General features: G+C 35.4%; 1 protein-coding gene across 1 annotated transcript in view; it reads right to left on the bottom strand.

The window, feature by feature from the left end:
- LOC111516342 (pickpocket protein 28) overlaps nt 1-20,363 on the bottom strand; it is a 29,789-nt gene extending 9,426 nt beyond the window's left edge. Inside the window, exons 1-6 of the mRNA XM_074174474.1 lie at nt 20,025-20,363; nt 16,079-16,321; nt 10,453-10,567; nt 10,249-10,394; nt 6,088-6,286; nt 1,420-1,690 (exon numbers count right to left, since the gene is read on the bottom strand). Coding sequence (XP_074030575.1) covers nt 1,420-1,690; nt 6,088-6,286; nt 10,249-10,394; nt 10,453-10,567; nt 16,079-16,321; nt 20,025-20,212 — 1,162 coding nt within the window. The 5' untranslated portion in view covers nt 20,213-20,363. The remainder of the gene's footprint in view (nt 1-1,419; nt 1,691-6,087; nt 6,287-10,248; nt 10,395-10,452; nt 10,568-16,078; nt 16,322-20,024) is intronic.
- Nucleotides 20,364-24,170: the final 3,807 nt, after the last annotated feature.

Genomic DNA, 24,170 nt, shown 5'->3' with positions numbered 1-24,170 from the left:
CTATGTGGAAAATTTTGCGAAAGGATTTGGGTGTGAAACCTTATAAGATACAGCTGGTGCAAGAATTGACCAAACACGACCTACCGCAACGTCTAACATTTGGTGAATGAGCGCTGGCAAAGTTGGAGGAAGATCCACATTTTTAGCGACGTTCAGCAACGAGGCTCATTTCTGGTTCAATGGATACGTTTACAAGCAAAATTGCCGCATCTGGAGTGGAGATCAGCCGCAAGCATTTCATCTCGAAAAAGTCACTGTTAGGTGTGGATTATGGGTCGGTGGTATCATCGGGCCGTACATATTTAAAGACGACAATTGCCGGAACGTTACTATGGCGAGCGCTACCGTGTGATGATTGACGACTTTTTGTTGCCCAAAATGCCCAAAATGGAAGAATTGGACATGCCTGATATGCGGTTACAGCAATGCAGTTCCAGCAATGCGGTTCCAGCAATACGGTGCCAAATGTCACACGGCACGCGAAACAATGTCCCAAATAAGAGCCGCCTTCGGTGAACAGTTTATCTCACGTTTGGGGCCCGTCAATTGGCCGCCTAGATCGTGTAATTTAACGCCTTTAGATTATTTCTTGTGGGGTCATGTTAAGGCTAATGTCTACAGCAACAATTGACGTTCTGAAAGCCCATATTGAAGCATTTATATGTGAAATACCGGTCGATGTGTTAGAGAGAGAGAGTGTGCTAACATTGGACCTTGAGCATGGGCCATCTAAAGCGGAGCCGCGGACAACATTTGCATGAAGTCATTTTCAAACATTGAATTATATTGATCGTTCTATCGATTTCAATAAAGATATCATCAATTTTTTCAAATTTTTTGTGTTGTTTTGAAAATCAAATCCTATATCTCTTAAAAAATCACCCTTTATAATATAGAAATTAGCTGAATGAAGGCGGAAATCAAAATTTGAAAAAAATCAACAGCATCAATGTTTTCAATAGATTACGACACTGTAGAATAAATATTCATTGAGATAAGATACTGAAACGGAAAAAACTTTCGCGTAATATAAAATGGAATATTTATAGAAATGACAAACTTCTATTGGATTCCACTATCACTCTTTCGTTTTCATCATGGAGTACAAATTTTGATTTTAATTTGAAAATTGTAACTTTTGATCCCAAAATTTTTACTTTAAACTCAAAATAACGACTTCAAACTCGAAATTTTGACTCAAGTCTAAAAATTTTGTTGTTGTTGTACTTGTTCGGGTGAAAATCCGATAATGAAGTGGTTTTGAATTGAGAAAAATAAATTGTGAGGCAGGGGATACAAGTATGTCAACAAAAAAAATAAAAAATAAATAATGAGGGAGAAAAAATATAATTCAAATTCAACTCAACCTTTAACTTCAACACAGAAACACTCAGAAATAACTTGAAATCGATATCTTACTTGGCATGTAAAAATTCACACAACCACAAAACTCCAACGTATAGTTTGTAAGGCATTCCAGTCTGCAGTTATCTGGTGTATAAATATTGAAGTACTTCAAAGACCTCTCATCGGCAAAATAGCATTGTCGAATCGAAGGACGGTAATTCTCCACTTCTCTCGATGTGCTCATCATTTTGGGTTGAACTATGACCTGGACTGAGGTATCCAGAGGTACTAGATTGAAATGTTTCTTCAACTGCGGTACAGTGTGTGGGGTATGAAGTACAACCTATGGAAAATGTTGAATAACATGACTTGCACAAGAAAACTGCGAATCTGCTACAAAAATCAACAATGAGTTTATAGAGGTTAAATATAACTCTTATTAGACTCAACCTATTCACCTATACTGATTTATTTCTTCAGGCTTCTATTCAAATGATACATCGACTAATTCCAAGAGGATTTTATGAGGTTGTTCGAAAAGTTTTGTCCGTTTCAACGTTTCATATCTCAATAAATATTTATTCTGATGTGTCATGGTATAGATTGATCGATATAGATTTTTTTTCAAATTTAAATTTTTCGCCTTTTTTTAGCTCATCACTATATATCATACGATTCATTCTACAACCGACAACAATAGGTCTTTTCATCACAAATTTTTTTGTGCGCATGCGTTAGTATCAGCCATCTTTTTCGTACTGTTTTTTGTAAACAACTATGTTAAAGAGCCCGCAACTCATGTTTTAAAAATTATAATATAAATTGAAGTTTATTAATTATAAAAAAAGTGAAAAAAAATGAAGTAGTACGTCAAAATAATCAGAAAAAATTTTTATACTCCATTGTAATTATGTTATCTGTACTGAAAGGATCACCATAACGGTGTTGTTATGAAGAATGTAAAAGTGATACACGATATTAATCATTCAAAACCAACACATACTATTTTATAAATTTTCCAAAGCCTTGTCTTGAATATCGCAAAAACATAATCGAATCATCATGCAAATTACATACTGAAGCATGTGCAAAGTGTGAATTATGGGTGAAAAAATGTAGCAGGAGTGGCCGAGGCTTCAAATCTATTGATGATGGATACTTATATTTGCTCACTACATTTCATTGGAGAAAGTGGTCCAACTGAACAAAACCTTGATCCTTTGAGCTATCAGGAATTCCAACATACGTACATTATTCCTTATTGCATTTTTGACTGAATATTTCATATATATTATGTTGAAAATAAAATAAAAACAACAATAAAATTTAATTGGCGCTACGGGGCGACTTAATTGATTCCAGTGGCGCATTTGCTTTTTCAGCTGCAGAAAAACCCGGAAAAACCTGCAGCACCACATCATCTGAAGATCATGATCTAACAATGTCCTCTCTCTTATAAAACAAAATGTAGGGTGTCTCCAGAGGCTTCAATAGATTCAATGCATCGTCAGAACACTTCGTGACACGACTATCGTCAAACTTAAACCAGTCCGTTTCTTCTTTGACCAAAGCGTAATAATGACCAAATTCAACGCCAGAACCACAGTGAACAATGACTGCATAAATATTATAATAGTGGTCTGCTAGGTTGAAATGTTCATCTATTTCGAACCTCCCAAAGAGTTTCTTGCTTCTGTTAGACGTTGAGTCTTGTTTGAGAATCATCAGTGTTATTATTAGATTGACTGGTGCCTCAGCTATACTTGTTTCCTTATAACAGTCAGTTAGTTTGGCGCATGTTTGACAATACAGTCGATCATCACCTGTTAAAAATTCCATTTTCAGATGATTTAATAATAAGCTTTGCACGGACTGGTTATTAGTCATATTAGGAAAAGCTAGATGAAGTTCCAGAAATTCACATAAGTTTTCAGTACTTCTTGAACATTTACCACAAAGTAAACAAGTGAGGATTTTTCCAGCAAAAGATTTACAAACACAAGACGAGATGGGTTGTACGGAATCATTCAGTCCAGAGCGGCTGGGAGTATTGATTTTGCTATTGTTTTGCTCACGAAGAGTATTCAACAAGAACCCCAAGAGTTCGGAACAATCCTCTTGTTGTATTAAATATTTCCCTCTAATAAAAATTACTAAACACATTCAATTCATTTATCGACCTTTTTTGGGTATTTGTTACCTTCCACAATCTTTACGCATCGGAGGCCAAAATCTGCCTCCGTCTTCAGAAATTGATATAAAATTCTAATATAGTGATTATTTATTTCTTCACTTCGACAGATGTCAAAGGAGTTTTGGCCTCCGAAACGTTAAGATTGTGGAAGGTAACAAATAACCAAAGAAGGGCGATAAAAAAGTGATTCTTATTCACAAAAAAATGACTTTCGTTGGATATATTCAATTCAGTATTTACATATTTGTCTAATTAATGTCATAATGGCTTGATTCATTTATTAGTTCCATAATTAATACTCTTGCCGACTGAAATATGTTTTCTATTACATCAAATGAATTGACATTATAATTGAGAATAAAAATGTGAATACTATTTTTTTTATATGTTTTCAGATAGTAAACAAATGCTGATACCTAACCTCTCAGTCATTTCTTCATTTTTGCGGACGTCCATGACATTTTAACCACCTTTCTAATTGTTCACAATGATGAGCCTCAACTGAATTATTAACAAGTGAAGCACACCATCAATGGCTTTTTCAATAATTTATTTATTTGTAGAGATAATATTCCTTGCCCAGCCATTGTTGATTAAAACAGTACGAATGTTTTGAATTACCGCCATTTCAATATAACAGCTACGCTTGCGCTTGTCTTATAATGAAAAGGTCTATGAACCTGTGATATTTGCGCTGGCTTCACTGATCGTCTTATCTACAAAACGAATCACCTCGATACCATCTCCATCTCACTCTCATACGTCAAACCGTCCGGGGATGGACTGAGATACGACAACTTCTACTTTACTCATTTACCAACTGCTTCTATAGAGAACTACATGCAAGAGTTCTGTCACCTGACTTCGTGAAAGTGATTTAATCAAAAACATATTTCAGCGGCACATGATCATAAAAACTTTAAAAAATTTGATGAGGCTGCATTTCACTACGACCTTCTCAATACTTCATTTTATAAAATTTATGACCAAGAAAACATCGATGAGAAATTATCTTATTTGGTTAATTGTATCTAGAGTAACGAAGTCTGAAGCTTCTTGGTTGACGTTTGCTATTGCACAAATGATGAAAGAGAGAAAGAGACCTGACTTGAGTTCTGGGACCTCTTCTGTTTACTATATACTTCTCTCATCTGGTTTCCGCTTTCCAGATACTCCTTGTTTTCACCATAAAACAGAAAAATTTCAGTCAATTATTCCACTTACGACACCAAATGTTACGTTCTTTCCCGTGAGTTCACCAATAATTTACTAAACTCAACTTTATTTCACTATTAATCAAACAAAACACTTCAACTATTATTCGAATGTCTATCTCCTTATAAAATCTCTCTGCACTGCACTGTCCGCGAAACTTGACTATTTCCATCATTCGGAATTTCAAAATCTTATTTTAAACTATATTTTGAACAATTACACGCATTTGCAGCTTGTTGTAAATTTATGTACCTTCACTCTCATTTTTTTAGTCTAATTTTACTGGACTATTAGACACATCGGGTTAACAAAAATGACGTTTAGTCGTTGACTATCGAAAAGTCAACAAAAAAAAACTATTGACGACCGATATCCGATCCCGTATATCGTAGATATACTAGACAAACTTGGTAGAGCTCAATAGTTTACCACGCTAGACCTTGCTAGCGGTTTTCACCAAATTGAGATAAGCAAATGCTCTATCGAAAAGATAACGGGCACTGCGAGTACTTCAGGATGCCTTTCGGGTTGAAAAATGCGCCCTCTACCTTTCAAAGGGCCATGGATGAAGACCTGAAATTTTCAGTATCGGCCTTCAAGAACATATTCAGAATTGAAAATTGGAAAAAAGAATTGAACGAATTGAAAAGATCAAATAACCCAAAAATGCACCAAACAGTCAACCCCTAACAGCCTTTGAAGTGTAAATCCGCACTTTTGCGAAAATCAATCAATGATAGTTAAAAAAACATATACTAGGCAGATATCTTCACGATTTTCTTCAGGAATCACTATCTAATTTAAGTCGTTTCAAATCAGTACCGAGCCCAAGAGTTTTTGAAGTGGAATCGATGCAACGAATTAATTAAACAAAAAAAATATCGTAACAGGATTTACAACACCCTTTGCTGAGATTGTTCGCCCCGAACAACATTCCAAGAGGGGACATCATGACCCATGTAAGGACTCAGCCTCTCTATGTGCTCCTGGCAAGACTAAAGTTGTTCACATACATTTGTGACATCTTCCCACAAAGAGCCATCCAATGAGAGTCATCCATTGGATCGATGAAAGACTGAATCCAAGAAAATCAAAGATGAACGAGGCTCGCCAAGATGGTCTTTTGCGAAGCTCATTTGGTACTTGTGTAATTTACAATAATTTTTGTGTTAGCTAAAATTACCAAATGGTCAAAGTTGATACTTTTTTGTCTTTTATAATTTCAGACATTGAAAACTTACGAATATTAACCGGTTCTGGAAATTCAGGAGTTTCAAAAACTCAACTTCAGTCTTTCATATACCACGTTCTGTTATTAGACATATACTTACATTGAAACCTGGTCCACCACTGAGGCAGAGAAAATCCGTTTCTCCAGTCGCCTGCAGGAGAAAGATGTCTAATGCGCTATCAGCTCCAGCAATAAGAGCCCTTTTAGGGTAAGGGTTACGTCCGATACCCTTGGAATATCCTCTGTCGATGGTCCAGTTCGTACGGTTTTGATTTTGGAGGTAATCACGAAAGTGAACACTGCAAATACAGTGACAGAAAATGTATTACCCAAAGTAGCATTTAGAGAAAAATTTGAAATTAGCATTCCGTCAGAAGACATTGACGAATATTTATAGCAATGGTATCACTGTTTCTCCATCACTGTTTCTCTATACCGGTTTATTTTCGGAGGCTGAAATTTTTTATTAAGGTTCGTTTTATGTTCCAGATTTGCGATAGAAATGAATTTTTGATATTTCCAGTAAAATGCCAGCCGCGGGGGCTGGCGTCCATGATGTGGTAAAAAGGGCCCCTCACAGCATGTAATTTCAATATATATTTTCGAAGATATTACAGATTCAGAATGCAGGGACAATATGCGGCGATACCGGGCCAATTATATGTCAATCTTTCAAGAGTAACCTCTAGAAAAATATGTTTTTATTGTACACTGACAAAAAGTTGTGAATGTTGTATACAGGGTCTTTCAAATTTGATCCTCACCATTGGGATCGCGGAAACTATGAGAGATACGAAGATGGTTCAATGGGGAAAAGTTGGGCATTTATCTGAATAACAATATATCATTGAGAAAATTCTGAAATTTCGAGTATAACCGAAGATATCCAAAAAAAAACAGGAAAATGGTTTTAATTTTTTTCTGGCTTTATTTTTTGAACGGTTCGAAAATAAATTGCACTACCATATTGCCAATTTTTCCCTTCTACATAATGGTGTTTTCAGATTTGCTATCTGACCTTTTATCTTCCGGCCACCATCATCAACTTTATTTTTTCTTATGGGCGCTACATTTGATTCTTTCTGTTTTGAATAAGACCAGATTCACCTTCTCAAAGATGTATCGAAAGTTTTCATTCTTATTCGAGAAATTGGAGATATTGAAAAGAATTAATTCTTATCATAATATGCTTTGACTTTTATGTTTCTAAATTTGACTTTCAATTTGTTACACTCAATGACATTTTGTTATTGTACATATCACTGAATTTTTGGCGAAATAGGCTTTCACGAATGAAAAAAAAAAAGAGATATGATACAAATTTATTACAAATAAAAATTATTTGATGTCTAAGCAGGAATAAATCCCAATAACAAGACATATTAATATTATTAACAAGCATGTTACTGCCTATACACAATACACATACTTATATACATACATACACACACATATACATGAATACAATACTAATTTATCAACTAGAAACACCTGAAACGAGTAAACAAAAAATAAAATAAAGTGAACATTTAGGAGAGTTAAGCAAAAAATTAGGTGGAACACTTGTGTGCAGCAAGCTAGGAAAGTAATTGAAAAAAAACCTTAAGTCAGATATAGAGCTAACAAGTAAAAACATAGTTTAGGTGTATTACAAAAAAAACCATAATTCAGCAGTAATACAGTAGTAGTAATAAGCTCACATGGTAGAATAACTTTCGAATTGGACTCATGTATTTTGACTAGAGTGTAAAAGTTTTTTAACGTGGTTCTTAACTTAACCAATAGGTTCATAATAAGTGTCGATATTTTCACAGAGTTGATTGTAAAGTTTGCTCATTGCAACAACTGGTGACTTGAGTAACTAGAATTGGGTAGATAAAAAGTCAGTTCATTTCCAGAATTGATTCGTGGAACATGAAAGTTGAAGTGGGAGAGTAGTTCGGGACAGTCAATCAGATTATTCACTAGTTTTTAAATGAAAATTATAGAGTAGTAGGTTCTTCGGTTTTGAAGGGATAATAGATTAAATTTATTCAGTAGTATTCTGTTGTCGATGCCTTGTTCAGGGTAAACTCCTTCTAGCTTGTAAGTAATATTTTTCATGAAGCATCTTTGTATAGATTCGATTTTGTTTATGTGGATATTGTATAAGGGTGACCATATAAGGGAGGCATATTCCAGCCGAGATTTGGCGTATGCATTGAAAAGAGTTAAAAAAGTTAAAAAGAGTTATAGAGATAGAAACAGTGTTAGGACATCGGAAATGTTTTTAAACTTGTATCCCGAAAGACGACAACCACATCGAATTATGTTCGAGTTATTGGATCAAAATCTCACCGAGTTTGGTCCATTTGAGAGCCGAGGAAAAAATACGGAGACAGAATGAACCAGAAAACTAAAGAAAATAAATTTGATAAATGAGATATGTATGAGGTGAGTTAGACATTATGTCCTTTTCAATAAAAATTAATAATTTGCGGATAAACATGAACCCGGGGAAATCTACACGTCAAATTTCCTCCGAAACGAATATTTGTCATACAAGTACTTGGAGACATCTCAAAAAAAGCGTTTTAAAATGTTACAAAATACACATATCTCAAAAATTGCATCCATGTGATCCCGAAAGGCGATTATAATTTCGTAATTGGCTAATGAGGAGACTCGATTTTCCTGTTTTCCTGGAAAATGTAATTTGGACAGATGAAAGAACTTTTCCGAGTTGTGGGAGATTCAACCGAAGTAGCGAACACATAAGGGGCATAAACAACTCCAGGCAGTTCCGAGAAATTCGACCTCAAGTGCAATTTAGTATTAATGTGTGGACAGGAATTTACAAAGATAACACTTTGGGTCCTCATTTATTTGCCGTAATTCTGAATGGAGAAACCTATCACCAGTTTTTAATGAAAAGGACACAACTCACCTCATAGACACCTCATTTATCAAATTTTGATTGTTGATTTTGTCTCCGTATTTTTTTATTGGCTTTTTAAACGAACCAAATGAGATGAGATTTTGATCCAATAACTTGAACATAGTTCGATGTGGTTGTCGTCTTTCGAAATACAAGTTTAAATACATTTTCGATGTCCTAGCACTGTTTCTGTCGTATTTGTCATGCATTTTTATCATATGTCTTTTATCTCCATCCGTGAAAGCAATTTTTCGCAAAAATTTAATGACTTGTACAATAACAAAATATCATTGAGTATAACAAATTGAAAGTCAAATTGAGTAACATCAAAGTCAAAGCCTATTATGATAAGAATTAATGTTTATAATATCTCCAATTTTTCGAAAAAAGAAAATGATGAATGATGATACATCATTGAAAAGGTAAAATCGGGTTTTATTCAAAACAGAAAAAATCTAATGTAGGGCCCATAGGAAAAAATAAAGTTGATGATAGTGGCCGGAAGACGAAACGTCGGATAGCAAATCTGAAAACATCATTAGGTAGCAGGGAAACAGTTGCAATGGAAGTGTGATTTATTTTTGAATCATTTGAAAAATGAAGCCAGGAAAAAATAAAAACCATTATCCGAATTTTTTGTTTTTTCCGGATATCTCCGAATATACTCGAAATTTCAGGACTTTCTCAACGGCATATTGTCAGTCAGGTAAATACGCAACTTTGCTCCAATTTAACCATCTTCGTATCTCACATACTAAGATCCCGATCCGAGTTTCCGAGATCCCAATGGAGAGGGTCGAATTTGAAACACCCAGTACAAAGACATTCTGTTGTATTTTCAGTATCAGCATTGCATCCATGCGGAGCTGGGGCGGATCGCTAGTAAAGTATATGAAAGCGGTAAAATCTCACTCATATGGAACACCATCATCCTCAATGGCGGACTTTATTGTTTCGGAATTGAACAATTCAATAAATTCATAAAATTATTACTCCGTGTCGTAAATGAGTTGAATCTAATCATATCCTCGATGACAGTATGTAATGACATTCATTTGCTCATTTGATTCAAATCCCAATTCAAATCCATATTTTTCGAAAATACTGAGACAGACTGAATGAAGATATTTATATTAACATGTGAGGGTATGATTTCATTATTCATTTTGAATATTAAAGTAATACGAAATTGGCAGCCCTTATTTGCATTATTATATATTGACTGTTCTCTGTTGATAAAAACAAAAAAACATAAATATAGTAAGTGTAACCTACTATATTAGCTGTTGAAACCTACGAATGTTGCAACATTTTAGGAAACAGCAGAAAATAACTACAACTTACACGTCCTCCTTGAAGATATCTTCCCGGTTTAGCATGTTGAACGTATAACAAACCCCATCATCTAATATTACTGGGACAAATAAGTCTTCACAATTAAAATCCTTTCCCATGAAATTACATAAAAAAAATATAGTATCAGGTTTCAGCTGAAAATGGAATAAAATATGATATATTACTGTCGATTATAGTATATCAAGAACTTACCTCATGTAACTGATCGAAAAAGTCTTCTGTAAATGTTTCATTTTGAAGTAGATGTTCCTTATAAGAAGTATCGATATTATCACAAAGTAAGGACAAGTATTGAGTTCTTACTGACCTGGAACGAATCAAAGAGTGTGATGGTAATATTAGAATTCCTTTATTGAGAAAGTTCATAGTTTCAAATTAATGGAATCTTCACAACAGTGAATTAGTTACTTATTCAGCCAAAGCATCGGTAGATAATGACATTATCCCGAGATGGATCAAAAGGCACGACTGGAGTAAAGGTAATCGCATTGCCGACTCTTTAGCCTAGGAAGCGGCGGGACTAAGAATTTTAGGACCCCGTGACATCTACGGGCTGATGGCTTCGACAATTGCGGAACTAGTCAAATGTTACACCCATGCTCAATCCTTAAGAGATGGGATGGAATCAAAGGATGCAATCTTGCCAATTTTCAATTGCAGGTAACTCATATACAAATTGAACTGAGAGCTAACGGCAACATTGTTAAATGTTAGAACTAATTTCTCACCGGGGTCATTTTTATTTTCTATGCATTGCCATTGTGAATAATTAAAAAGTAAGATGATTCCATAAAATTTCCTCCCTAATAAGATAGCTTCTGCATATCGATAGGATGTACGAGCGAATAGGTGAACCAGTTCGTTAAATACTTTGAAATATTGCTAAACTGATCAACACTTCGCAGGTCTATTATATTTGCGTCCTTGAAATGCCATAACTCGTCCATATGGTTTCTTCATTATCAAGCGTCCTTATCTGCATAGGCGTAGTGTGTTCTGTTTCTTGTGAAGGTGACTTTTTTTTGTATTAATTAAATATATTTTATTATATATTAAATAGAGTGTTATATTTAGTAACTTTAAAATATGAGATAGAGTTGTCCGATACTTGTTTTTCAAAATACATCAACTTCAAAATAGTTTTTGAGGTAAGTAAACAACTGACAAATAGCTGAATGATATGATTAAATTTTATTATTTTTATAGTATTAAGATGGATGCAGGTCCAAGTAATGTACAGAGAAAGCGGAAGTTTATGTCGATAGAAGAAAAACAGATTGTTTGCAGAGTGTATGATAATTCAAAAATTCACTCCGTACAGTGGAAGCTGTAGCCCAGTGTTCATTTTTACCGGGAATATCCGTGTCGTCAATTGAACGCATTGTATGTGAAAAAAAGGTGACTGGGATTGTGCAAGCTCCAAAAGTACATTGTCGTGGTAGAAAAAAAATTGAATTGGACGAGTATCAGAAAAATTTTGTACGCTATACCATTCATTCTTTTTTTTTTTGAGAATAAAGCGCCAACCCTCGAGTCCATTAGGACAAAGGTAGTGGATAATGATCTCATTCCAAAAATGACCAAAGAGAAGTTAAGGAAAATAATAAAAGAAGATTTAAAATTTATAAATGCCAAACGATCCTGTAAATCTGTCTTAATAGAAAGAGAAGATATAGTCTCATTGTGACGGAGATATCCTATTCTCTATTAGAGAAATGCGTTCTGCTCACAAAAAGATTTATTATCTGGACGAAACATGGGTGAATGCTGGTCACACAGTATTTAAGATCAGGCAAGATAGGTACTACTGTAACTAGTTATCGTCAAGCATTTGTGGACGGTTTATCAACAGGGTTACGCGGACAAACGGGTAAAGGGCAACGACTAATTGTTGCCCATATAGCTAGTAAGAGTGGCTTTTTAGACGATAGTGCACTAATTTTTTTTAACCAAAAAAACGGGGGATTATCACGAACTCCGAAAGTTGACATAGATGCCCAACGCTTTGAATGATGGTTTGAATCCCTTCTTTCAGGAATCGAGCCAAATTCGGTAATATTATTGGATAACGCTTCTCATCACAGCCGATTAGTAGAACAGCTACCAACAATGACCACCAGAAAAGCAGACATGCAGAGTTGGTTAGGACAAAACAGAATTCCATTTTCCGAGGACATGGTTGAGGCCGAGGTTATGAGTGTCATTAAACAGTATCGTGACAGATATCGCCAACATATAGTGGATACAGTAGCTCGTGCTGAAGGCATCACCATTTTGAGACTTCCTCCTTACCATTGCGAGTTAAACCCGATAGAATTATTCAGGGCTAAAATTAAAGGTTACGTAGCTCGTGAAAACGTGACATATAACATTTCTGATGTCAAACGTTTATTAGAACTCGCAATGGAACGGATACGGATAGAAAATTGGGCTAATGCTGTAGCCCATGTGATCAAGAAAGAAGAGAAAATGTGGAGATTGGACGGGATGGTAGACACTGTTTTCGACCAAATAATAATAGATTTAAGTATGACTGGGGATTCCTCTTCGGACGAGTCAATGGATTCTGAAACGTCATAAGCTTAACATAGGTAATTATTTCTTTGTTTTGTAGTTCTCTTTCTATATGAAAGGAACATAATGATTATTTTGTGATGTTTTTTGTTTTTTCGAAGAACTGTAGGTATTAGGCATAATAAGAAAATGTAATCAGTTCTACCATTAACACCATGTAACGCCACCTACTATAACAATTTTTACGTAATCACCTATGTGTTTAAATAAATGAAAATATTATTTTGGTACGCCTCTGCAGAGTTGGTAAGAGGATTATCCGTTGGTCACTGAAATTGCGACATTGCTAATTAATAACTTTCAATTGGAAATTGTTGTAGTATAAGGAAACACCTCCATGATATGGGGCTAGTGCACATACATCTATGCAGGATATGTGAACAGGAAGATGAAACTGTCAGGCAAGTCCTATGCGAATGTCTGGGGTTATCGTCAATAAGAGAGTGATTGTTCGGCGAGTCTTGGCCTACACCTGCCGATATAAAGGAGATGTCTCCCAGTGACCTGTCCTCCTTCCTGGAAAGAACAGGATGGACGATGACCTAGGAGGAAAACTCTTCGGAAGGATGCACAATGGGTCACATGTGGCGTAAATGCTGTGCGCCTACACTCACCCTCACTACTCTACAGATACAGATACAGATAGTTACGTATTTCAAATTATGCAATTGATTTCATTCCATAGCAGAACATAAGGTGCTCATTCATCAATATCTTTTTTCTAGGTAATGACATAAAATATGGCAGTCAGAAGGTATTTGGTTCCGGATCAATATTCAATATTAATAATAATAAATAAATTTAACGGCATCACAGAAGGAGCATCGCCGAAGGATTATTCCTTGTACGTGATAAAGCCATGACAGTAAGTTTAGATTCATCATGAGAAGTAATATAAAATTCAATATGTGTTTATTTTATGGTGAATCATGATCGCTTTGATGGAATGAATAAAAACACTACCAGTGGTAATTAGACAAAAGTGTTTTTATTCATTTCCTTGAAGTAATATAAAATTAATGTTAAAAATTATTGAAATGAGTCTGAATTATAAAATAGTGCTTACTATCGGGCTAATATTTGCAGTAGTTCAGCGACGGTGGAACGCAAAATACATTTTGTATGTGATAAAATGACCAATGTTAGGAAAAACAGTGTTAACTTGTATGAAATGAAATAAAATAGTACAGAATGATAAAAACAATAGCTTTAGTTAAGTAATTATGTTATATGGAGGGTTCTGGAAATAGCCGCTATGGTATTAAAATTTGTTTGTCTTGTGTGTTTTTGGTTTTTTTTTCTGGGGGGTGGAGTTTATAGGGGGGCAATTTTGTTTATATATTTTTTTGATTATTTTGATCGACCAGTTTATGGAAAAAATATCTTTCAGTGAGCAATATCCATTTTTCAACATCTTTCTTGAAACTTTTGTTATCATGATTGTCTTTGATTATATCGGGTATTAGATAAATTCGTGGTCCCAAATAAAATACATTTCTCTGTCCAATATTTTCTCACAACGAGGGGCGTTCGCAGAATTATCCCTGTTTCTTGTGTGGTAGAAGTGTTCAGCTAGAGTTATCTGAATATTTACTTTTTGAATCTTATTTAGAATACTCATACGGAATAATTGCCTCATATCAGGGACCTGCGTGTCTCTGAAAACACTGTCACTTGAGTATGTTCGGCCTTTGTGAAGTATTATTTTTGAAATCCACTTTTGAATTGTATCAAGATTCACCAAATAACAATCTTAAACTCCTCCCCATCCAATTATCCCGTACGACAATTGAGACTGAACAAGTGCAGAATATAGGGTTTTCAAGTGTTTCATGTCTAGAAAGTTTCTGAGACATTGGAATTTAGAAAGTGTACTTCTCATCTTCCTAATGATTCTTTTATGTGTAAGTCCCAACGAAGGCGTCTATCAATTGTTATCCCTAGATATCTACTTGAGACACTTTCAGTAATTATTGTTGATATTGAGTTGTCCAGTATCAGTCAATCTATTGGAGTATGACGTGAATGGTAAGTAATTTGTTTTATCGAAGACACTGTGAGTCTGTTCTGTCGGAATCAACCTTTGATTGTTAGAAAATCTTCTTTTACCCATAACTTGAGTTGTATCCACGTGTATAGGATGACAGTGTCAACCGCAAAGCTCAAAACCTTACCTCTTGTATCAAAAAGAAGCAGTTCATTCAAGTAAATTGTGAGAATAACAGGGCCTAGCACAGTTCCTTGAGGTATCCCAAACCCCACAGTTTCCGGATTACCCATTGTATCACCTATCCTGACCCTCTGTTCACGATCATATAAATAAGTTTTGAAGAGTTCATACGTTTTTCCGCAAATACCAATGTTTTTCAGCTTTTATAAAAGTTTAGGGTGACTCACTGTATCGAAGGCTTTAGAGAGATTGATAAAAATGCACAGTGTTGAAATCTTTTTGTCTAAAGAATCGTAAATTTGTGATGTTATTTTATATATTGTATCTTCGATCGATCTTCCCTCCCTAAATTTCACAATACCTACGACTTTTCATGATTTTTTCAATTATTTTTGCTATATTCGAAATTAGTGTATTTAGTCTGTAATCAGTCATATCCAATTCATCCCCTTTTTTGTATAATGGTTTTATTATTTCCGTTCTGAATATTTTAGGAAAACAACCATTTTCAAAACATTCAATAATGAGAATGGTCCAACAGAAAAAAAGAAGCTGTGAACCTCATTCTATCTCATTCTGAGAAGTTCAATCTGCTGCTGAATCACAGATAAGATGAATGGATTTCTTCTATTGGTATGAACACAATCACTAAAGGAATCAGTTTCTGAACTGATATCCCTTGAAATATAATTATCAGTCACTTATTCTTTGGATAATGCTTGATAGCCTCTCTGTGGATGAAGAAGGTGATTTAGCTTTCTGGGAGAACCTTGTATTTTTTCAACCTGAAGGTGCTTTATTATGACAGATTTCTGAATCCAAAATGGGTTTTTTTTCCAATCACCAGAAATGCAATACTATTCTCTACGTGTGTTTCACCAATCAAGTTGGCGTCTTCAGAAGATGATTGGGAAGAGTGCCTGTTTTGAATTTATTGTACGGCAGCAGTTCTAGTTTAACCTTTAATATTTTTCTAGAGGACAATCATTGCATTTGAGAAGGATTTTCAAACCCCCAGTCTATAATTTCAACCAATTCACTATATGAGTTATCACTATGTCATTCAATACCTACTCGTCCTCCGTCAAGGATTCGTTGTTCCAAATCTTCTTCACCGCCTTGGTAAAGTTGAACATAAACCTCTGAGTTTTGATCACCGGACAAATGGTTACAGCAGGAAATGGTATGGTGTATATTGGAGATTCTCTAGTCGCCAGATTTACTATGAAAGGGTTTTCTTCATATTTGTAATATAATTCCAGTATGTAGTAAATGGACAGTCCAACGGCTATTGCTATTATGACGAACCATAATATCCTGAAATAATTGGATCAGTATGTTTAAAAGTGATTATATTTAATATTTTTTAAATATATCAGGTTTGAACTGATGCAAGTTTGGCCTATAACTATATTGCAAACAATTTCCGGGTGTCTTTTCTTTGAGAAAGTAGCATTTGTTAGGCGTAGTCCACAAAGTACGTGAGGAAAGGGTGAGCATAGTGGCCACTGCGGGCAAAGTTGCCACTTGAAGTTTTCTTCACTGTATAGTGCTGCAGCCTCGCGGCAATAGTCACAACTACTCGCCCGGCAGCCGTTGTTATTGTGTTGTAGTTTGGTGCCGCTCAGACGCAAGCTCACCGAGATATCGCAAATTTTCCACTTTTTCGACCCTCTGATGTTAGGTAAGTGCATCACATGTTTCGTTTTATTTTATTGTAGGCCTAGGTGGAGTAAATTGTACATCAATCGTGCAAAACAACATGTTTCTAGCTTTGAATTCATAAGTCTCAACAGTAGATACTACAACGTGCAGCTGTGGCCACTTTGCCACTTGCATAAAACTTGATTTTTGAAACTGCATTCCTCACAAACAAAACTAAGTAGGCTTATAATATCAAGAGCAAGATTACGGCAAACTTCAGTTATTCTAATTCCATGTTTTTTTTACAGAAGAAGAACAGTATGGTGTCCAAGTATAAAAGGAAAACCGCTCAGCAGTCCTGGAACTCTGAAGCTATGCAAAAGGCCATTGATGCAGTGAAGAAGGACGGGTTGCCTAACCGCAGCTAAAAGGTTCCAGGTACCTCGAAATACTTTAAAACGGCGTGCACTCGACAAAAATGATCAAGCAGTAAACACAAAAAAGGTTCTTGGTCGTTTTCGACCCATATTTACTGAGGAGCAGTAGAAAAAAACAGTTAACCATCTTTTGGACATGGAAGTCCGTTTTTTTGGTGTAACAGTCGCTGATCTACAGGCTCTTGCCTACAAACTCGCTGTTGAAAATTGCATACCTCATAACTTTAGTCATGAAAAAAAAGCTGCTGGAAAAGATTAGGTACAGGGATTTAGAAAACGCCACCCTATGATTGCATTACGGAAGCCTGAGGCGACTTCAGCTGCACGGGCTCAAGCGTTCAACAAAACTAATGTATCAAAGTTTTTTGATATTTTGGAAGGCATTCAGAAAGATCACGTATTCCCACCTCATAGGGTGTACAATGTTGATGAGACTGGACTCTTAACAGTCCAGTCCAAGTCGTCCAAGGTCTTTGCTCTAAAAGGTCGGCGACAAGTCGGCTCTTTAACATCTGCTGAACGAGGCTTTCTTTCAACTTTTGTAGTCCGTGTTTCAGCTGGAGGGACATTTATACCACCCATTGTGATTTTATCAAGGCGTAGAATGAAAGTTGAATTGCAAGATGGTGCACCTCCTGGAACAGTTTTTGCATGTCATCCTACTGGTTGGATGCAAATGGAAATATTCACCTCATGGTTTGACGATTTCTTAAAATTTTCAAAGCCAACAAAAGACGACCCGATTCTTCTGATACTAGACGGTCATCCAACTCACATGAACGACTTAGACTTCATTGAAAAAGCCAGAGACAATCATGTCACTGTTTTGTGCATTCCCCCCACTGCAGTCATAAAATGCAGCTTCTTGACGTTGCGTTTATGGCATCTTTCAATACGTATTTTGTACAAAGCATCAAAAAGTTCTTAAGAAATAATCCAGGTTTCCCGGCTACTTGGTGAAGCGTTTTTGAATGCAGCTACACCAGTTATCGCCATAAAAGGCTTTAGAAAATGTGGAATCGTCCCAAACGACAGAAATGTGTTTACAGAACTGAATTATGCAGCTGCTGAAACAACAGAAATAACTCTATAAGAAGACCCTACGCCAGGAGAAGAGAACACCATCATACAAGTTTGTGCATCTTCATCTCAGACTGTCAACAACAGTAGCTCAACAGAACTCATTGGTGGTATTGAAAACCCCAATACCGCCTTCATAATGGTATCCCTACCTTCTGTTGATCATCCAATCAGCTCTAGCAGTGGGCTTCCTTCTGCCACATTTGATTCGTCTATTTCCAGCACTTCATCAGCTGGTTTCCTAGAAACGACTTCAAATTTGAACAGTCCACCAAACAAGAAGTCCACTTCATTTGCTGTAAGTCCACGTAAAATTGTTCCTGTACCCAAGGTCAATAGGATTATCAAAAGAGAAACTAAGCGGAAGAAAGGAACAGCAACAGTTCTAACATCCAGTCCATATAAGGCCACTCTCATGTCAATTAGGAAAGAAAAAGAAGATGAAGAGAATGCGAAACAACTTAGACTAGAAACAAAAAAAGGAAGAGAAATCGAAAAGAAACAGCAGGCTCCTAAGAAAAGGGTGGCTAAAATTGAAAATAAAGGAAAACGCGCATTGTTTGAGAAAAAGAATGACGATCTAGGTAGTGGCCAGTAGGTACTGGCCACTTTATAGGCCACTAGGTAGTCGTTTTTGTTTTTGGATCAGGCCTGAGTAACCATACTAAATGTTGAAGGGATGTATAAAATGTTTCAAAAAAGTTTAGGGGTGGAAAAAATGTTCCTTAGGGTGGCCACTATCCCCACCCCTCCCCTACTTCGTGAGAATCACATGGTTGTCGTTGTAAATATAAATATTTTGGTAGGTATAGTTTTGATGAATGCAGTTGATCATTACCATGGTGGCAAAATAACGAGTAAGAGCTATTCGGCATTAAATTAGTTGACATTTTCATTTATGACAGATTGCATGGTTTTTGTTCGCGATTATTGAAATGAACTATAGAAAGCAGCAGCAATAATTTTTTACCCTTCAGATTATAAGTTGCTTTTAAAGAAAACCATCTCCAACGTGTCAAGTACGAGGAGGAAAGGGAAGTGTTTGCTTATTGTGATGTTCATGTTCATGTCCACTCAGAGTAGTTTTTACTAAAGTCGTTGTACCTTAAGACAGCAGGATCTTCTTGTATATACTTGATGAGTATCGCACTGATGATGGCGTAACAGCCGAAAGCGCTTTATAATTTACAAATAAAAAATTTATTACACGAAATACGATTCCTTTCCTGATTTATCTTGTCTAACTGCCTCTTCAGCACTAATCTTGATACCATTACAAGATGAAGCACACAATTTATTCATAAAATTACGACCTCATGTCATGAATGAGTTGAATCTACTCATATTAACGATGAGAGTACGTATTAACATTCATTAGCTTATTTGACCTGATCCCAGCCATAGGAATCTGGTTCAAATTGAGCGGGACTGACTTCCTGGAGAGATTAATTTTCATACAATAATATTCATACAACAAAATATGGAAATCTTCCAAAGAAAGAAACCTTTCTTTCCCAAAACTTGATATCTCCTAAAAATATATCCGTTTCTGTCTTTGAAATGTTTTTGAGTGTACTGTTCTGTTGTACTTCCAAGATTTTTCACTTTGAATTGAAATTTTCGAAAAAGTTTTCAAATAAAACACAAATGTGTCTTTCACGCGTTTTCAGTTTTACAACAAAATAATCGAACCATGCCTATTTATTTCGATGAAGATTTCAGCCGACCTTAAAATTTATGTTAATAACAACTCAAGGTTGGCGGAATAGGTCCGCTATTTACGTAGTTACGGCTGATCTTAAAATAGGTTGAAACTATTTCAGATATTCATAATTTGAAAAACTCTTGAAACGCATTACCTCTCCCCTAAGGACCTTTTTTCTCCCAAAAACTTGAAACCGATCATGGACGAATTGTCACAATAATCTCGGAAATATCTTCTAATCCTTTTCCAAAAACTCTTTTTACGGCTTTCTCTCTCAAAATTTCTCGAATCAATATTTGTGTTCTCCGCTAACGGCATTTCACTTTGTCGATTGTTATCCATTTTTCAAATTCACATCAACACGAAACACGAACAGACCTTCTACACTACCACGACTTTACTTCTAAACAAAAACAGTGAACAAACAAGGATCGTCATATCTCTCTCTATACCTTGAATTCAGCTCATCGACTTGCTTTACGTAATACGCGGCAATCGATGCTGGTCGTAGAGGTTTGGCAATAGTACAGTGAATCGTAAATAATTGGATTAATCTTGGGAAAACGTTTTTGGCTTTCTACTACTCCCTCTTAATACAAACAAATGTGGGAATCTTCTAAATATATGAATGAAGCAATCAATTTCAAAAGTAATAGGTAACTTTATAGATATAGAATAGCATAGAATATAATTCACTAGCAAAATATATAGAGTATACTAGAATAAACGACAGTAAATCACTTTTGTTTGAAGGTGGTGGACAAAAGAAGGCCCGAGTCTGGTTGAGATACGTAGACGACACCTTCATAATATGGAACCATGGGAACGCAGAACTAGACACCTTCCTGAAGCACATCAACAACGTAAGTGCTTCCATCACTTCCACAATGGAGAAGGAAGTCCACAACGAATTGCCTTTCTTAGACGTATTGGTGAACAGGACCGACACGAAATGGGAAACATCTGTATATCGAAAACCCACTCACACAGGACAGTATCTGAACCAAAATCCAGCCACCATCAATCGACTAAGAGAGGAATCATCAAGACTCTACTAGACCGTGCTTTCGGGCTCTGTAATACGAAGGAAGGTCTCGAAAAGGAACTAGGCATCATCAATAATGATCTTCAACGGAATGGTTACTCCAGAGTGATGTTAGAACAGGTTTTAGCTAGAAGACAACAAAACTCCACAAGGAAGAGAAGCCGCCACAACCAGTACTTGTACTTCCCTAGATCAGAGGATTATCAGAAAGGATAAGAAGGATTGGGTCCAAGTATAACATCACGACCTGTTTCAGATCTGGGAACACTATCTGTAGCAGCCTCACCAAAACCAGGCCACCAAACGCGGACTGCGATTCCAAGAATTGCATTTACCGGATATCCAGCGAGTGCGGAGAATCATACATCGGTGAAACTAAGAGGCCATTGAAAGTTCGCATTGCTGAGCACAAGAAACCCACACAGCGAAGAGAAACCAGCAAATCCGGAATAGCAGAGCATGTTTGGACTCATCAACATAACATCAAGTGGGCTCAAGCTGGTTTAGGAGAAAATTCAAAGAAGCCGCGTATATGTTGTCCAATAACGCATTTAGTCCAGCTAGCGTAGAGATACGTAACATATGGAAATCTCTAATCAAGCGAAAAACGACCAACTCCCGCCAAACGGTCATCTCCCGCTAAAACCAATGAAGCGGAAAAAGGGAAGAGGGGATAGGTGAAAGCACTCGAATGACCTATAAATAGTCAGATCTCGGAGGAATAAGTCCAGTTATCACCCGAAGACGATTGTGAATACTAACAATCGAAACTTCGTGACGTAACTTGGTTTGAAATCTTTTATTTTTCATTTTTTGTTAATAATAATTTTTATTTTATTGATATTTATTTTATTGATATTTCAATTTTTTATTTCTTGGTTGTTACTTGTATGTTATTTCTTTGTAATTTCAGTTTTTGTTTAATAAAATTGTTATTTTCGGTTATTTTTTTAAATTTTTTTAAATTTTCTCATGGATTTCAAATCAATTTATAGTATATTAGACAATTGAAGTCCGAAATGATGAAATACAGTAAATCACTTGTGTAAATAAACAACTCATTTAAAATATGAAAGATTTGACAATTATTGCTGTGTATATTATAAAGTAAAATTATTTGTTAATCCTTAGCACTCAATAACGTATTTGCGCAAATAAATTAGTTTTTCCACAAAGTTGTAGACTGTCTGTGGAGAAAACGTCATTCCTCAACGAAAAGGCTGAATAAATGTAATAAAATCACAAAACAATACAATACAACTAACGAAACAAAACAAAAACGGCCAAAATAACAGTTCAGTGTGATAGTTGATCTATGGATTCTCAATTTTAATTTCAAAACAGATGATGTAATTGATGTCTATCTGAATTAGGTAAGTAGTATTTCAATTTTCTCTTAAAAGTATGAGATTTATTGATTATCTGTTTGACATATAAGTATGTATAGGATTTGTGCAACAATTAAGGACACATGAAAACGCAGTGTCCGTATCAACATAAAAACACTCTAAAATTAACACATAATATAAAATACATATAAATGATATAAAAAATTCATCAATTTTATTGTGCTCCTTAATATCTTTTGGTAACTTAATAAAGATATTTGGGCCCATCACATAAGGTGAATTAGATTTAACCTTATATTTACAATACTGTATGTGAAAGTTATATTTTTGACGAGCATTCCTACTATATATGATTTCATTGGTGATAAATTATTGTTTATATTTAAAGACAAAAATTGACAATTCGAATATATACAAACTGACAAGAGTTAAATTGTCTAAATAAACTTTTTGAGGCCTTGGCCATTATTCTCAAAATAAACTTCTGCGCAACGAATACATTTGATATCGAAGTCGAGTTATCCCACATACATATGCCATGTCTCAGTCTGGAAGCTACTTGAGCATGATATAGTGTCAAAAGTTGCTGATCTGTCGAAATATCGGTTAGGTTTCTGAAGAGATAACCTAATGAATTAATGAGAACCTAATGAGTTAAATTCGAACAGTGTTGTTTCCATGTCAAACATGCGTCAATGGTAGTTCCTAAAAAATTCGTCTCTTCTTTTCCTAGAATTGACATGATCTTAATTTGAAATTGAATAGGCACGCAATGTTTTTGTCGATTATGAAATCTAACCAATTGTGTTTTGTTAGCATTGAGATAGAGAGAATTAGCTCCGCACCAGTTCATAACAGATTGCAACGCATATTTACATTTGTCTAAAAGTGAGTTTTCATCCATGTCAGATACTATTAAAAACGTATCGTCAGCATTCATCGTTGAAGAAGTATTCCTGATATGTGATTCCAAATCATTTGTATATAAAAGGAACAATATAGGCCCTAATACCGATCCTTGCGGTGATAGTTATTAATAGTTCTTATTTCAGGTGGTAAAAAATTAAAGAAGCGTGGAGATAAATAAGAATAATTTCGCTTCCCAATTGATCTCATTGCAAGAGGCGTCCTGTACAAATTAGATTTCTTTCTAGTTCCGTAGGTATGTTCGTACTCTCGTAAGTTCGACTCTTGTTTAAATTCAAAGATTGTTGTGATGAGAAGATAACTTTGTCAGATATCAAGGAGCTTGGATACAATGAATAAAAATTCCGATGAATAAGTCCTTGGTTTTTTCAAGATAATTTTTAGGAAGTTTTTTGCAGCACATCGATATTTTTTATTTGTTTTTTAACGCACTTCTCTAAACGATGGAGCGAGAGCTTCTCAACTCCACAACTCCTGATCCAACAACTGAACCGTAACAAAATGGTTTGGTGGATCATATTATTAGGCTATATTTCGTTCAGTATTGTCTGAGAGTAAAAGAATTTCAAGAATGCATACATGTCGCTACATCAAAGAAAGCAACATAGTCGTCTCAAGCAAATAGCACTGCAATTCACCCACAAAATCATTTAGATATGTCTTACCCTCTATATCCCTTGAGGACGCCGCTAACGAGCCATTAAAATAGGGATATGCGACAAAGAACGCAAAAACACCGACAAAGAAGGCGAAAATACCGCTAAAAGAACCGCTCGATGTCTTTTCTGATATTACGTTTAAAATGATAAAAATAGGCGTCGGACTGGGGGTATTAATATAAATTTTCCATTGATATATTCTGTATGATGAGAAGATAATTAAAATATGGCGAAAACAGATTTTGTTTGAATATTTTATTTTGAAAAGGACAATTTATATTTGAAATAGTTTTTTATTATTTAGAATTGTTACCTTCTAC

This window comes from Leptinotarsa decemlineata, unplaced genomic scaffold (genome assembly GCF_025532065.1).
Source record: "Leptinotarsa decemlineata unplaced genomic scaffold, Ldec_3_MD MMD2_tig00000591_RagTag_RagTag, whole genome shotgun sequence".
In the NCBI taxonomy this organism is placed as follows: Eukaryota; Metazoa; Arthropoda; class Insecta; order Coleoptera; family Chrysomelidae; genus Leptinotarsa; species Leptinotarsa decemlineata.
This window is presented reverse-complemented; position numbering and strand designations above follow the sequence as displayed.